This window comes from Xenia sp. Carnegie-2017, unplaced genomic scaffold (genome assembly GCF_021976095.1).
Source record: "Xenia sp. Carnegie-2017 unplaced genomic scaffold, XeniaSp_v1 HiC_scaffold_71, whole genome shotgun sequence".
In the NCBI taxonomy this organism is placed as follows: Eukaryota; Metazoa; Cnidaria; class Anthozoa; order Malacalcyonacea; family Xeniidae; genus Xenia; species Xenia sp. Carnegie-2017.
In genome coordinates, this window is record NW_025813539.1 from 135,746 (window position 1) to 150,072 (window position 14,327).

General features: G+C 33.5%; 1 protein-coding gene across 2 annotated transcripts; it reads left to right on the forward strand.

Moving 5' to 3' along the window:
• The first annotated feature begins 1,734 nt into the window (after positions 1 to 1,734).
• Positions 1,735 to 14,327, forward strand: LOC124459239. Of its 2 annotated transcripts, none has more exons than XM_047008749.1 (7): positions 1,735 to 1,829; positions 4,339 to 4,416; positions 5,246 to 5,396; positions 5,789 to 5,991; positions 8,539 to 8,689; positions 9,082 to 9,284; positions 14,120 to 14,327. In XM_047008749.1, exons 2-7 carry the CDS (start codon positions 4,347 to 4,349, stop codon positions 14,146 to 14,148), a joined length of 807 nt encoding a protein of 268 aa, XP_046864705.1. In that variant the 5' UTR covers positions 1,735 to 1,829; positions 4,339 to 4,346; the 3' UTR covers positions 14,149 to 14,327. The 2 variants fall into 2 exon arrangements, with proteins under 2 accessions (XP_046864705.1, XP_046864702.1); XM_047008746.1 differs by lacking the exon at positions 1,735 to 1,829 and adding an exon at positions 3,245 to 3,285.

Genomic DNA, 14,327 nt, shown 5'->3' on the forward strand with positions numbered 1-14,327 from the left:
TAAAATTAAAAAGTAGCTATAAAGACCCGTTCACACAATCCGATTTGTCGCGTCCAATTGTTTCGGTTCCGACTTTTGATTGCTGGATGTTCTGCATGCTCTCAATCCATTTGATGTTCCTTATGGGAATTGCCAACTACAAAAAATTGGTTACAGCTATGTTTCTAAATTTGCTGCAACAACACAATTACAATTTAATAAGTTTTTATGTTAGTTTGAAGTCTGGCCTACGGTTATCAAGGCTTTTCGTGTTTCTGTTTGAATTTTGAGGAATTTTATTTGAAATTAAGACCTGGCAAAACAACTTAGATATTTATATCTTTATTTTTTTTATATTTATATTTATTCCAAGATACGACATTACTTAAGTGTTTTTCAGTGAGGACCTGCATTATAATATTTGAAAATATCTACAATACATCCTAACTCAATATAAAAGTTACAACTAAACTTTGCACTGTAGTCGACATTTATAATGAGAAATAGATTTTGCATTGTTAATGGTATTGTCCGAGTTAATACTCACGAAATTTATGACTTGACAAGAAAATCATTAAAATGGAACATTTTCAACAAAAGAAGGCAAACCTTAGGAAAACAAGAGAATAGATTTGCTAAAAATTCAGGCAATTTAATTGCCATACATACAGTAAGTTTAGACAGTTTCACAAAAACACTGATGAAGCTCAGAAACTGTGAAACAGCTTTGGACACACTGACGGATGTAATGTTAATAAAATAATATAACTTCAGAATAATAATTTAGCATTGTGCACGCTTACTATTATCTAGTATCTCTATCATTATTACATTCTATTTTTATTTGTATTCATTATGTTTTCTGTTGAACATAGCAACTATATCATATTTATAAAAAGGATATTAAATCATACTTTGTAATTTAGTTTTTAAGCAGTAAACAGCTTGTGTAGAAAGATTGATATTGTAACAGAGATTGGGACGTTGAGACTATTGAGCAATATACAAGAGAAACCTAATGCTGAAAATAGTTGCCAGTTTGTAGCAGGACTTACAAGGTTATTCCTTTCATTTCCAATGTAATTTGCCCAACATTGTTTATTCCATACCTCTATGAACACCAAAATATCAACTAATTTCTATGAGAAAATGGCCATATCTCCAAAGTCCCATCTGGGCGAATTAGTTTGTTATCGTGGCAGATTTAACATAATCAATTACAAGCTGGTAGTGGTAGTTTTTACAACAGAGATGACAAGATGAATAATTGCATGTCTAAGCAAATACTATAAATTGGCACGAGGAAAGTCCAAACAAAGTTATTGCGACCACCAATCTCATTATGTACATGCACTATAACTTTGTTCACGATCTGGCAACACTGGTTGAGTGCTAAACTTCTCCGGAGCTTCGTTATTACATACTTAACATGCGAACTTTGCAAACGGATTTTGAAGCAGTCTTGCGATGGGATGCTCGTGCGAGCCGAGATTTTTTAGAAAATGCTTGTCTTTTGTATTTGCGATATTTGAAACTTTTTATGTAAAATATCCTGACTGCCAGAACTGCCAAAGCAATAATTGGAGAGAATATTTTGCTAAAGAATCATGGGGTCACACGTGGTGCTCGTCCAATTTTACGAAACCATGATTGGTCAAAAACGAAAATTGTAAACAAACACAAATAGAATTCTGATTGGTTTAATCATAACTCGCCAAACTGGAACGAAACAGGATTTGTGGGACATATTATGTCAATTGTCACTTAGAGGTCGGTCGTAGACATCGCTTATCGATATTGATTTCGTGAAATATTTCATAATTTTTTCAGGTTATTTATATTGGACTCAGGTATGTAATTATATTTCTATTCTATGTCATCCTAAATCCTACTTTTGTATCTCTTTTGCGATTGGCGATAAAAATTAAGCCTGAACAAATGATCAAAACATTAGCAGAGAAATTCGCGAGAAATTGCTTGGGAAACAGTCTGTGTTGGATATGTTGGAAGATAAATCCTTCTACCCTTTCTTGAATCCCTCAGTTTTGACATTTTTGTATTTATATGTAACGAATTTAACGAGGAAGTTTGAAGTATCAAATTGTGCTTTCGGTTTGGTTATACTAGTAATATGCGACAAAAAATTGAAGGAAATGCTTTCCATGCAATGCTACGTAATTGTGTTTTAAAACCTTTTGCGCGTAAACATCAACGATTTTCACAGCGAAATATGTAGAATGTAGTATTTATCTGTGTAGTCATGTCTACAGATGATTTCTAAGCATTTATTATCGACATTGAATATGTTTGCGGATGTCGATTTGTATGCTTGAAGTATAGATTATTTCTCTTTTAGGTTAGCTGAACATGTAAAATGAGTGTTTTATAACTCTAAATTTTAATTAATAAGGATATTTACCGAGGTAAAAACGCTAAGTTCTTTAAAATACCATTAAATAACATATGAACAAAAGCTTTGATGGTATAGACATCAATAATTGGACTTGAATTTGAATTACTACCGTGAAATTGGCACCACATTGGGAACACATCACATTCAACTAAAATTTATCATTCAAAATGAGAAATCGAAAAATCGTCTTTAAAAGTCGTCATTGCTAAACAAAGGCCTGTAAATAAAAAACTACACGGTAGAATTTTTTTAAACTTGGCCATATTGTAGATATTCTTATTGTCTATAACCTATCCAAAATCTGGAGAGTGCACAAAAATATAAAAGGAATAATATTCCTTGAGAATGTACTCTGGTATAAACTGATTTTGCATATGTAATAGACAGTAAGAATATCTACAATATGGCCAAGTTTAAAAAAATTCTACCGTGTAGTTTTTTATTTACAGGCCTTTGTTTAGTAATGACTTGAAATTCTCAACTTAATTATATAAGCTCATACTACGCTCATTCGTGTCATCTAACTATGTCGATTGTTTTATACAACTTATTTTTTTGAACCCTGTCCAGATTTTGGATATGTTTAAAAAAATTCTACCGTTTATTTTTTAAATTATAGGCTAATTAAGAGAAATGGAAAGTACACTCTAATATAAATCTTTGTGTTTTCCTCAATTTCTTGACTTTTATACATTTTTTGTGATGTTTAAGAACAGTAAAATAGTAATAAACAGTTAAGAATTGTTTTTTACTGTTTTATTTGATGGAAAACGTGTTTTAAAGACGATTTTTCGATTTATCATTTTGAATGATAAATTTTTGTTGAATGTGGTGATGATTGTTGTGATGAATGTTGTGTTGATTGTGGTGCCCAATGTCTTGCCAATTTCACGGTAGTATTTGAATTTATATTTGTATTCATTAAACGTGAACTTTTTTTGTAACAGATATGGTTAAATTACAAAGGTTTTAATTAATAAAAAACCATATAACTAATACTATAAGTACATATTTTTATACAAACAATATTACATAGCTATTCCTTATAATTCATACTACCAATAAAACAATTTAAACTAGTATCTACTTACTTCAATTCAAACTTAGTGTTAAAAAGACATTTTTAAAATGTTCAGTATTAAAGCAAGAATGTTTGTAAGATCCACAACTTCTCAGATCACCATGAAGAGGTATTCTCTTTGATGAAAGATCATGGACAGCATGTAGACTTGCATTATTTATTATGGCTAGCTTTTAAATTTGCTATCACTGGTTTTAATGTGCATAAAAGGAAGACTACATTTGTATATATTTAGAACATCATGAATGAATATTTATTTTTATAGCAAATAATGTTTGCCCCTTTTAAGTGACGAGCTGTCAAACATCACTGAATCATTATTCTGCTTAATGGCCCCTGCAATGAGAGACAAAATGTAAATCTGTAATCATTCAACGATACAAGTCATCATTTTAGAAACAATTCGAAATATATATGCAAAGAAGATTATGATTGATACATTATGCAACATATAGGTATTAGAGAAAGAAGTTTTGCCAATATTTTGGCTTTGTTGTTGACAAAACTTTACATATTTATGGGTTTGGGAAAATTTAGCAATGTTATTTGGGTGAATTTAGCTTTCATACTTCCAGTTAATTATATATTACTTGCAACACTATCCTTCTGGGTTTTTTTTATTTTATAAAACTACAACTAAAGGGTTTTGATTTGTTTAAATGGCCTGATTGACCAATTAGGAAAGTTGCTCATCATAACAAAAGCATAAAAATCACATGGCTCAATTTTGCAACATTCATGCTTCCCTATGTTTGGATAAGGCCATACAAATACTGAAATGGTTTAATCACTTGTGCAAAGTGTACGCCTTAGTTTGCGTCTTGTTCTATGAATCTTGTCTTACTGACACTTTTTAAAATATAAGTTGTAGAAATGCTGTCATGTGAAGCTCCTGATGCTGAATGCATCACATCTTTAGCTGGTTTTATAAAGGCAAAAGAAGGTATTTCTTATATTTTATTTTATCCGTAATTATCTTGCACAAATATGTTCTTATGAACAAGATACAATACTGCTATTGTTTTATTTTGCTTTATTTTAAATCATAATCAGTTAGAATGACATGTAGCTACAACCAGCCTGTTAGATATGTACACAGAGTTACAGGTGCATTTAATTACTTCACGATAATTTGTAATGTAATTAGTAAAAAATCAGTTTTAAATGTAACGATAAGTTAAAAAAAGAGTGTGATTTTCTTGCTTTGTTTAAGTTTTTAAGTTTTTTAATAAAATGGTTAAAAAATGTAAAGTCATCGTTTTTGCATGATAATTGCAAAAATATGGTACTCTGCCAATATCACAGAAATAAGTACATTTACGTACAAAATGGGACGGGGCGGGTTGCTGAATGGTTAATTGCGTGAGTTGCAAGCCAGACGGCGCGGGGTTCAATCCCGGCTCGTGGCACATCTGGCAATGTGTCTGTAAACCTAGCCCGGGTTGACCAAAGCCATGTGAGGGAAATTTGGTAGAGGAAACTATGTCCTCGGATGGACTGTATCTGCATCTGCAATGTTGCAGCCTTGTCACAATGTGTCACGCTGATATCAGCGTTGTAGTTGCGTGAAAGGTACGAGTGATTGTAGTCTGGTCAGCTGCCTTCACTATAATTTAAGTAACCAGGATGTTCCACTTCGTGGAACCCTCATATGTCGAAATCGACGGAGTCCATTATAATTTTTTGTGAGGCAAGTTCGTTTTTTCAGGCGCAGGTTACTGCACCAATCACAGGCGTATAAACTATGTTTTAACAACAAATTTGTCTTTCAGATGTTCCTGAAATGTTGAGTGAGAACGATATGTCCAAAATATATTCTGATGATGAAGATTCTGATGAAGATGATTTTGATCATAATTTCACCAGAGGATTTCTTGACGACTTTTACCGTATTCGCAAAGACGTCACTGAAAAATTAAAACAGTAAGTAAAAATCCACTTGAGACTTGTAAATAATTTTTAAAAATGCTTGCAAAGGTTTCTTGTCCAAGCATAAGATACATTCAATTATAAGTTGTATTTACATTTAAAAAGTCGTGAAGTATAGCTACGTAATTAGGCACGACAAACGTTTTCTGTAAAATATAGAATGAATTCAACCATTTCTCGCACTCATGATTCAAAGCAATGACTGACGCGTGTTTAATTGTTCTGAAAAACGTTTTTTTATTAAGTTTTTTGCTTTTAAAAACATGCGAATATGAAATTTCAATTGTTATACTACGCTATATTTTAGTGAAAATCACACAGTTTGCCAAAAATAAATGTCTTTCCTACTTGATGTATGTTCTAAATAAAGAATTATTGTTTTGTAGATTTTCTTGGATAAATGGATATTGCGGGATAACATTCAACCCAGAACCACATTTGTATGTGACTGTAGTAAAGGAGAGAAAAAATGATGAAGATTCTTTGAAGAATGAGATCAACGACAAATTTGGTTGGAAAGCGTCTGATTATATTGATTTTCGTTATGCCGATAGCTCATTACCGACGTTTCGATATTTGTCAAATCAAGGTAAAACAAAGTAAATGTCATAATCCTATGAATGTAGGTTATGAAGGTTACTCTGGTACAGTGACAATGGTTTGCAGAAAGAATCGTTAAGAATCTACAGTACCGACCTCGAGTAACATGACTTGACTCGCGAGTATCGAATGGCGAGTGGGCGAGTCAATTGCGAGTCACTCGAGAGTGACGAGTTGTGATTGAGCGAGTGTGAGAGTTTGCAAGTGAATAAGTGACTCGCTGTTTGCGACTGAATAAAATAACTCGCAAAAATTTCATTCTTTAGGTTCTTAAGTGTAGTGACAAGTAAAATTCGTTCAACATTTTGAAGGCAACGGTTTTATATCTTTTTATGAAACATGGGAGCAAAACGACTATTCATTTGATGCAATATCTCGGACCTAATGACAAAGGCCATAAACATTGAATAGCAAGAACGATATAAAACCACGTGCATAGGAAAACCATGTGTATAGGAAGGCCTTTATATCAATAGCGACTACATCCAAAACTCCAGGTCAACGAAGTTCTTTCAGAATCGAATTCAAAAGATTATACGTACACTTGTCGCATCATAGCTACATTTCTTAAATATTTGGCTTTAAAGAATATTCGTTTTTTAATGCATTCTTTCCTAAGATTATATGTGTCCATAATCTAAGACTTTTAGAAGAAAATAATTGAGCGCTATTTAGATTTACTCATTGATTGCGTGCCGTTTACTTTACATTTCTATGGTCTCTACCGCTTTACGAATAACGTTTCTGGCTTTGTGCCATGAAAATGTAAAGTGATTAAAATACTTTTGTAAAAAAATTCAAAAGATTTTAACGTCATTATGGCCCGAGTTATTGCTTCAAATGATTAGTCGTTTTGCTCCCATGTTTCATAGAAAGATATAAAACCGTTGCCTTCAAAATGTTGAACGAATTTTTCTTGTCACTACACTTAAGATTATGTTTGTCGATTTCAAATACTGGAGAAAGAAATTCTTGCGAGTTATTTATTCACTCGGAAACAGCGAGCACTTATTCACTCGCAAACTTCTCACACTCGAGAGTGACTCGCAACTGCATCGCGAGTGAGTCGCTCAATCGCAACTCGTCCCTCTCGAGTGACTCGCGAGTCACTCGCCATTCGATACTCGCGAGTCAAGTCATGTTACTCGAGGTCGGTACTGAATGTACATATGCTTTACGAGAGTTTAAATCTTAATGGGACTGAACCAAACCTGTTCACGATATTATTAATATTCTAGATAACATACCTGCGTTTTACTCGTTGAACTATGATACATGAAACACTAGCTGTAGTAGATAATCCTAATAACCAAACGAAGTTAAATTTTACATCCAAACACGCGAGATTTTATCCCAGACGCGCGTCTTTGTTTGTTTAACGATTCTGTCTCGGCGAGTGAATTGTTTTAACTGCTGCTTTTTTGTAGAGAAAATTACAAAGCAACCGGTGTTGATTCAAAAAAGTATGAAAAACAAAAAAGGTGTTTCGGGGGTATAGTTTTTATTAAAATGCGAAACTACAACAACATTTATATGTTTGATGTGTTTTTCTTGCTATACTATCAGCCAAACAAATGTTCAATGTCTTCGTAAAATATCTTTTACATACACTTTTGCTTGTTTTTTTTAGCGAGCATGTTTAATCGTTTACGTGTTTTTCTTTCTTGGTTTTGACTGTTCTTCCTTGAGTGAACAAATATTTATCGTTAGCAGTGTTTCACACATTGTTAACGACAAATATTTCTTACTGCTGGCAGCGTTGCATGTATTTTAGTTCAACGGTATTACTAAGATAAAATATTATTATTTGTAAATTGCATATTTTAAAAAGAGATAACCAAAGTACAATTATACAAACGAACTTATATAAATCATAATTTGGCATCATATGGTAACTACCAGGTAGAACCCAGGAAATGATAAAAAAGTAGCTTTACGTAAAAAGGAAACATGAAGTGATATGTAGCGAACCGAAGAAGATACGTGTTTTTTTTAGTAGGGTAAAAAAATGAAATTTGGCCAATAGATCTCAGGCCTTTTATTATGTTCAACCATTGAGACAGTATACTAAATATACAGTACAGCCATTCTATTGAATTTTTTCGTGTCGCGCATGTGATTACCAAAATGACACAATAGGAATTATGAAATAACTAACGACAGCCAGTAATCTAATTAAATAAACAGAAAGTTTCACAGCGAACTGGACGTACTGTATATTTCCTGTACTGTGCCAGTGAACCAAAAAATTGAAAGTCTACGTCTGTGGAAGTTTTTATGCCACTAGAGCCCAGTCTTCGCACGCAATGTAAGCATGATGGAAACGAAAATTCTTAAAAATGATCTTTGAAGAACATAAACTTAAATTTTCTTGTCATAACTTGAACACAAAATTTACAAACTTTAATATTACATCGAACGTTTTACATATTTGACAATCAAAGCATTTTCGTGGCAAGTTCGTTTTTTCAGGCGCAGGTTACTGCACCAATCACAGGCGTATAAACTATGTTTTAACAACAAATTTGTCTTTCAGATGTTCCTGAAATGTTGAGTGAGAACGATATGTCCAAAATATATTCTGATGATGAAGATTCTGATGAAGATGATTTTGATCATAATTTCACCAGAGGATTTCTTGACGACTTTTACCGTATTCGCAAAGACGTCACTGAAAAATTAAAACAGTAAGTAAAAATCCACTTGAGACTTGTAAATAATTTTTAAAAATGCTTGCAAAGGTTTCTTGTCCAAGCATAAGATACATTCAATTATAAGTTGTATTTACATTTAAAAAGACGTGAAGTATAGCTACGTAATTAGGCACGACAAACGTTTTCTGTAAAATATAGAATGAATTCAACCATTTCTCGCACTCATGATTCAAAGCAATGACTGACGCGTGTTTAATTGTTCTGAAAAACGTTTTTTTATTAAGTTTTTTGCTTTTAAAAACATGCGAATATGAAATTTCAATTGTTATACTACGCTATATTTTAGTAAAAATCACACAGTTTACCAAAAATAAATGTCTTTCCTACTTGATGTATGTTCTAAATAAAGAATTATTGTTTTGTAGATTTTCTTGGATAAATGGATATTGCGGGATAACATTCAACCCAGAACCACATTTGTATGTGACTGTAGTAAAGGAGAGAAAAAATGATGAAGATTCTTTGAAGAATGAGATCAACGACAAATTTGGTTGGAAAGCGTCTGATTATATTGATTTTCGTTATGCCGATAGCTCATTACCGACGTTTCGATATTTGTCAAATCAAGGTAAAACAAAGTAAATGTCATAATCCTATGAATGTAGGTTATGAAGGTTACTCTGGTACAGTGACAATGGTTTGCAGAAAGAATCGTTAAGAATCTACAGTACCGACCTCGAGTAACATGACTTGACTCGCGAGTATCGAATGGCGAGTGGGCGAGTCAATTGCGAGTCACTCGAGAGTGACGAGTTGTGATTGAGTGAGTTTGCAAGTGAATAAGTGACTCGCTGTTTGCGACTGAATAAAATAACTCGCAAAAATTTCATTCTCCAGGTTCTTAAGTGTAGTGACAAGTAAAATTCGTTCAACATTTTGAAGGCAACGGTTTTATATCTTTTTATGAAACATTGGAGCAAAACGACTATTCATTTGATGCAATATCTCGGACCTAATGACAAAGGCCATAAACATTGAATAGCAAGAACGATATAAAACCACGTGCATAGGAAAACCATGTGTATAGGAAGGCCTTTATATCAATAGCGACTACATCCAAAACTCCAGGTCAACGAAGTTCTTTCAGAATCGAATTCAAAAGATTATACGTACACTTGTCGCATCATAGCTACATTTCTTAAATATTTGGCTTTAAAGAATATTCGTTTTTTAATGCATTCTTTCCTAAGATTATATGTGTCCATAATCTAAGACTTTTAGAAGAAAATAATTGAGCGCTATTTAGATTTACTCATTGATTGCGTGCCGTTTACTTTACATTTCTCTATGGTCTCTACCGCTTTACGAGTAACGTTTCTGGCTTTGTGCCATGAAAAATGTAAAGTGATTAAAATACTTTTGTAAAAAAATTCAAAAGATTTTAACGTCATTATGGCCCGAGTTATTGCTTCAAATGATTAGTCGTTTTGCTCCCATGTTTCATAGAAAGATATAAAACCGTTGCCTTCAAAATGTTGAACGAATTTTTCTTGTCACTACACTTAAGATTATGTTTGTCGATTTCAAATACTGGAGAAAGAAATTCTTGCGAGTTATTTATTCACTCGGAAACAGCGAGTCACTTATTCACTCGCAAACTTCTCACACTCGAGAGTGACTCGCAACTGCATCGCGAGTGAGCTCATCTCGCAACTCGTCCCTCTCGAGTGACTCGCGAGTCACTCGCCATTCGATACTCGCGAGTCAAGTCATGTTACTCGAGGTCGGTACTGAATGTACATATGCTTTACGAGACTTTAAATCTTAATGGGACTGAACCAAACCTGTTCACGATATTATTAATATTCTAGATAACATACCTGCGTTTTACTCGTTGAACTATGATACATGAAACACTAGCTGTAGTAGATAATCCTAATAACCAAACGAAGTTAAATTTTACATCCAAACACGCGAGATTTTATCCCAGACGCGTCTTTGTTTGTTTAACGATTCTGTCTCGGCGAGTGAATTGTTTTAACTGCTGCTTTTTTGTAGAGAAAATTACAAAGCAACCGGTGTTGATTCAAAAAAGTATGAAAAACAAAAAAAGGTGTTTCGGGGGTATAGTTTTTATTAAAATGCGAAACTACAACAACATTTATATGTTTGATGTGTTTTTCTTGCTATACTATCAGCCAAACAAATGTTCAATGTCTTCGTAAAATATCTTTTACATACACTTTTGTTGTTTTTTAGCGAGCATGTTTAATCGTTTACGTGTTTTTCTTTCTTGGTTTTGACTGTTCTTCCTTGAGTGAACAAATATTTATCGTTAGCAGTGTTTCACACATTGTTAACGACAAATATTTCTTACTGCTGGCAGCGTTGCATGTATTTTAGTTCAACGGTATTACTAAGATAAAATATTATTATTTGTAAATTGCATATTTTAAAAAGAGATAACCAAAGTACAATTATACAAACGAACTTATATAAATCATAATTTGGCATCATATGGTAACTACCAGGTAGAACCCAGGAAATGATAAAAAAGTAGCTTTACGTAAAAAGGAAACATGAAGTGATATGTAGCGAACCGAAGAAGATACGTGTTTTTTTTAGTAGGGTAAAAAAATGAAATTTGGCCAATAGATCTCAGGCCTTTTATTATGTTCAACCATTGAGACAGTATACTAAATATACAGTACAGCCATTCTATTGAATTTTTTCGTGTCGCGCATGTGATTACCATAATGACACAATAGGAATTATGAAATAACTAACGACAGCCAGTAATCTAATTAAATAAACAGAAAGTTTCACAGCGAACTGGACGTACTGTATATTTCCTGTACTGTGCCAGTGAATCAAAAAATTGAAAGTCTACGTCTGTGGAAGTTTTTATGCCACTAGAGCCCAGTCTTCGCACGCAATGTAAGCATGATGGAAACGAAAATTCTTAAAAATGATCTTTGAAGAACATAAACTTAAATTTTCTTGTCATAACTTGAACACAAAATTTATAAACTTTAATATTACATCGAACTTTTTACATATTTTACAATCGAAGCATTTTCGTAGTCCATACATTGCAATGGCTCTCCAGGAGTTATGATGTTTTTTCAATACTGACGAAAAGCTTAATGTAAAGATTTTTTGTACCAGTTTGAACAATCCATCAACGCCAATACTCGATCATTTATCACATAATTCAGTTGAAAATTTGTAGAATAATTTTACCTCATTTTCCTCAAATTATTTACTGTTTGAGCACCGACAAAAACTTGGACAGAAACCAACTTTGACAGATTAATGTTTGTTGTGAAGTGGAATAGTTCATTCACTTGACCAGAGGGAGACATACTAAAGGTAATGGAAAAAAAGATATTATGTAAGATATTTTATAACTATGCACTAAAGAAGCCCTTTACACTATACCGGATTCGCTCATCACGACATCTTCATTTGCTTTAAAGGGGAAACTTTTCGGAGTAAGAACTTATTAAGTTGATAGATTTAGTCTATTTGATTGTGTTTCTAACGTTGAACAATTTCACTGCCTTTTCTTGCAACAAAAATCCTTTACTATAATGGTCTTTACTTATTATTTCTAACGGAACACTGTGTCAGTGCGGTATTACTTATCAAGAGAACTATTCTGGAGGCAAAGTTTCCATACGTATCCACTTACAACTGTCATTCACTGTGTTATCTAGCACAGCGACTTAAAAACGGAACCATTTTTTCATTCCGCATCTATCTTTGAATCCATGATTGCTTACTTAAAGCAAATCGGCACCCTCCTGCGTCTCTTTCAGCATTTGCTAGGAGAGATATGCACCCCCTGTCCCACACTCCTGAGCAATTCATTCCTACTTTTTCTCCTATTCGATCATCCCTTAGTTCCTTGTCCCTTTCTAGAAAGTTTTTTCATGATTTTCTACTGGTTAAACATTGTAGATCTTTCATGTATACAATTTTTTTGTTGATAGTTTTGGCTCTTCTTCGTCGACTCTCCCTACCAGCTAGAGATGCCCACTACAACTTCAATTTTACGAGCTCGGAAAGCGTGTGTTATCTATTTGACAATACAAATCTTGAGTCAATGACTGCTTTTCCATGTATCTCTGCAACATAGCCATCTATATATGACCTGATGACCTAAACATTTGTATTATTGTATTGAAATTTTAAAGTGTTGTATCAAAAGGGGTGATGATCGAGTCCCCACAGGATTCTTATTCATCATTGATTATTGCTTGCAATGAGTCACGTGAGAGTGCGCGCGATCCACAAGCAAGCACAGCCCTCGCACATTCAGCTGAGTTGTTGCTCAAACCCAATTCGGGTACAGCTGATTTGAATACAGGTAAACTGCTAACTATAAATATTGCTGCTCTGGCATTGCTTGGTCATGCTACCCATCAATTGTCTATGCATCGGAGACAAGCTGTAAAACCTTGTTTAAATAAGGAATTAGCATCTATTTGCTCACCACAGGGACCAGTCACTGAGTTTCTATTTGGGAAGAGTTCCAGGCTCAAATTAACAACATCAAAGCATCCAATAAGATTGGAAAAGTGATGGCCTCATCACGGTCTTCAGGACAGCCTTTTAAAAGCAAAGAGTCTTGGAAAGATTCATTCTAATAAATTAGAATGAATCTAATTGTAAATCTAATTGTAACATAAAGCATTGTTAGTTGAAATATAAATAGCAAGTATGAATCCTTTCTTTACTTCCCCATTGCAAACAAGACTCCTCACCCCTCCCCCCCCCTCCTTAACGATTGTTTTTTTTGTTGTTGACTGACGTTCCGACAACCTTAGCGGTAGTCATCTTCAGAGTCAAATGAAGATGACTACCGCTAAGGTTGTCGAAACGTCAGTCAACAACAACAAAAATAGTCTTTCTCAGGACTATACTAACCTGGACGATCTACATTTACAAACATGTAACATTAAACATCTTTTGTTTCTTTTATAAAATAACAGTAATGAGAGACAGATGAATTAAAAATAGATGTTTTATTAAACCTCTTATTTTATTATACGTCTTTAAAGCTAGTATCTTGTGTAATATCATCGCATTAAATGCTCGTTGCTGTGAATAACTTTGTTTGCAAGTACGTTACTACGTTACCGTTAGTCCGTCACTTTGTGGGGTCGCTTTATGGGTGACTACGAAGTTTCATCTTCCGCTAAAGTAGCTCATTGTGACTTAAACTATTTATATTTTTTCTAAACTTCAAGTGCTATTTTTAGTAGTGTTTTACTAAAACTGGAAATAGTTCCCTCAAAGCAATTTTTCCAGCCTTACAGCTGTACTAAAGATGACATCACAAGATGTTGAAATATTCGTTGTCATGTTTATTAAATGCGTATTAACGATTCGGCTTCTACGTGGGCAAAATTGCTTTATCTATGCTGTTGTATGATTTATATCATCTGTTTTTTATAGCTATCAAGATCATACAGAAGAAAAGTTAAAGGAAAAGACTGAGGATGAAGCCAGTAAAGGAGATGGCAAAGAATCCGATAGCAATGTGCTGGAAAGTAACGATGAAAGCTCTGTAAAGAAAACATTGTAAAAAATGTTTCTCACGTGGAATATTAAAGTCAGAAAATAATGCTATGGCAAAATATAGAGTTTGAAATTTGAAGCGATA

Bases quoted from the DNA above. Each gene is read 5' to 3' on its own strand.
- LOC124459239 (XM_047008746.1), top strand. The intron at 4,417-5,245 runs GTATTTCTTATA...TTTGTCTTTCAG, and splicing joins TTTTATAAAGGCAAAAGAAG to ATGTTCCTGAAATGTTGAGT. The intron at 5,397-5,788 runs GTAAGTAAAAAT...ATTGTTTTGTAG, and splicing joins GTCACTGAAAAATTAAAACA to ATTTTCTTGGATAAATGGAT.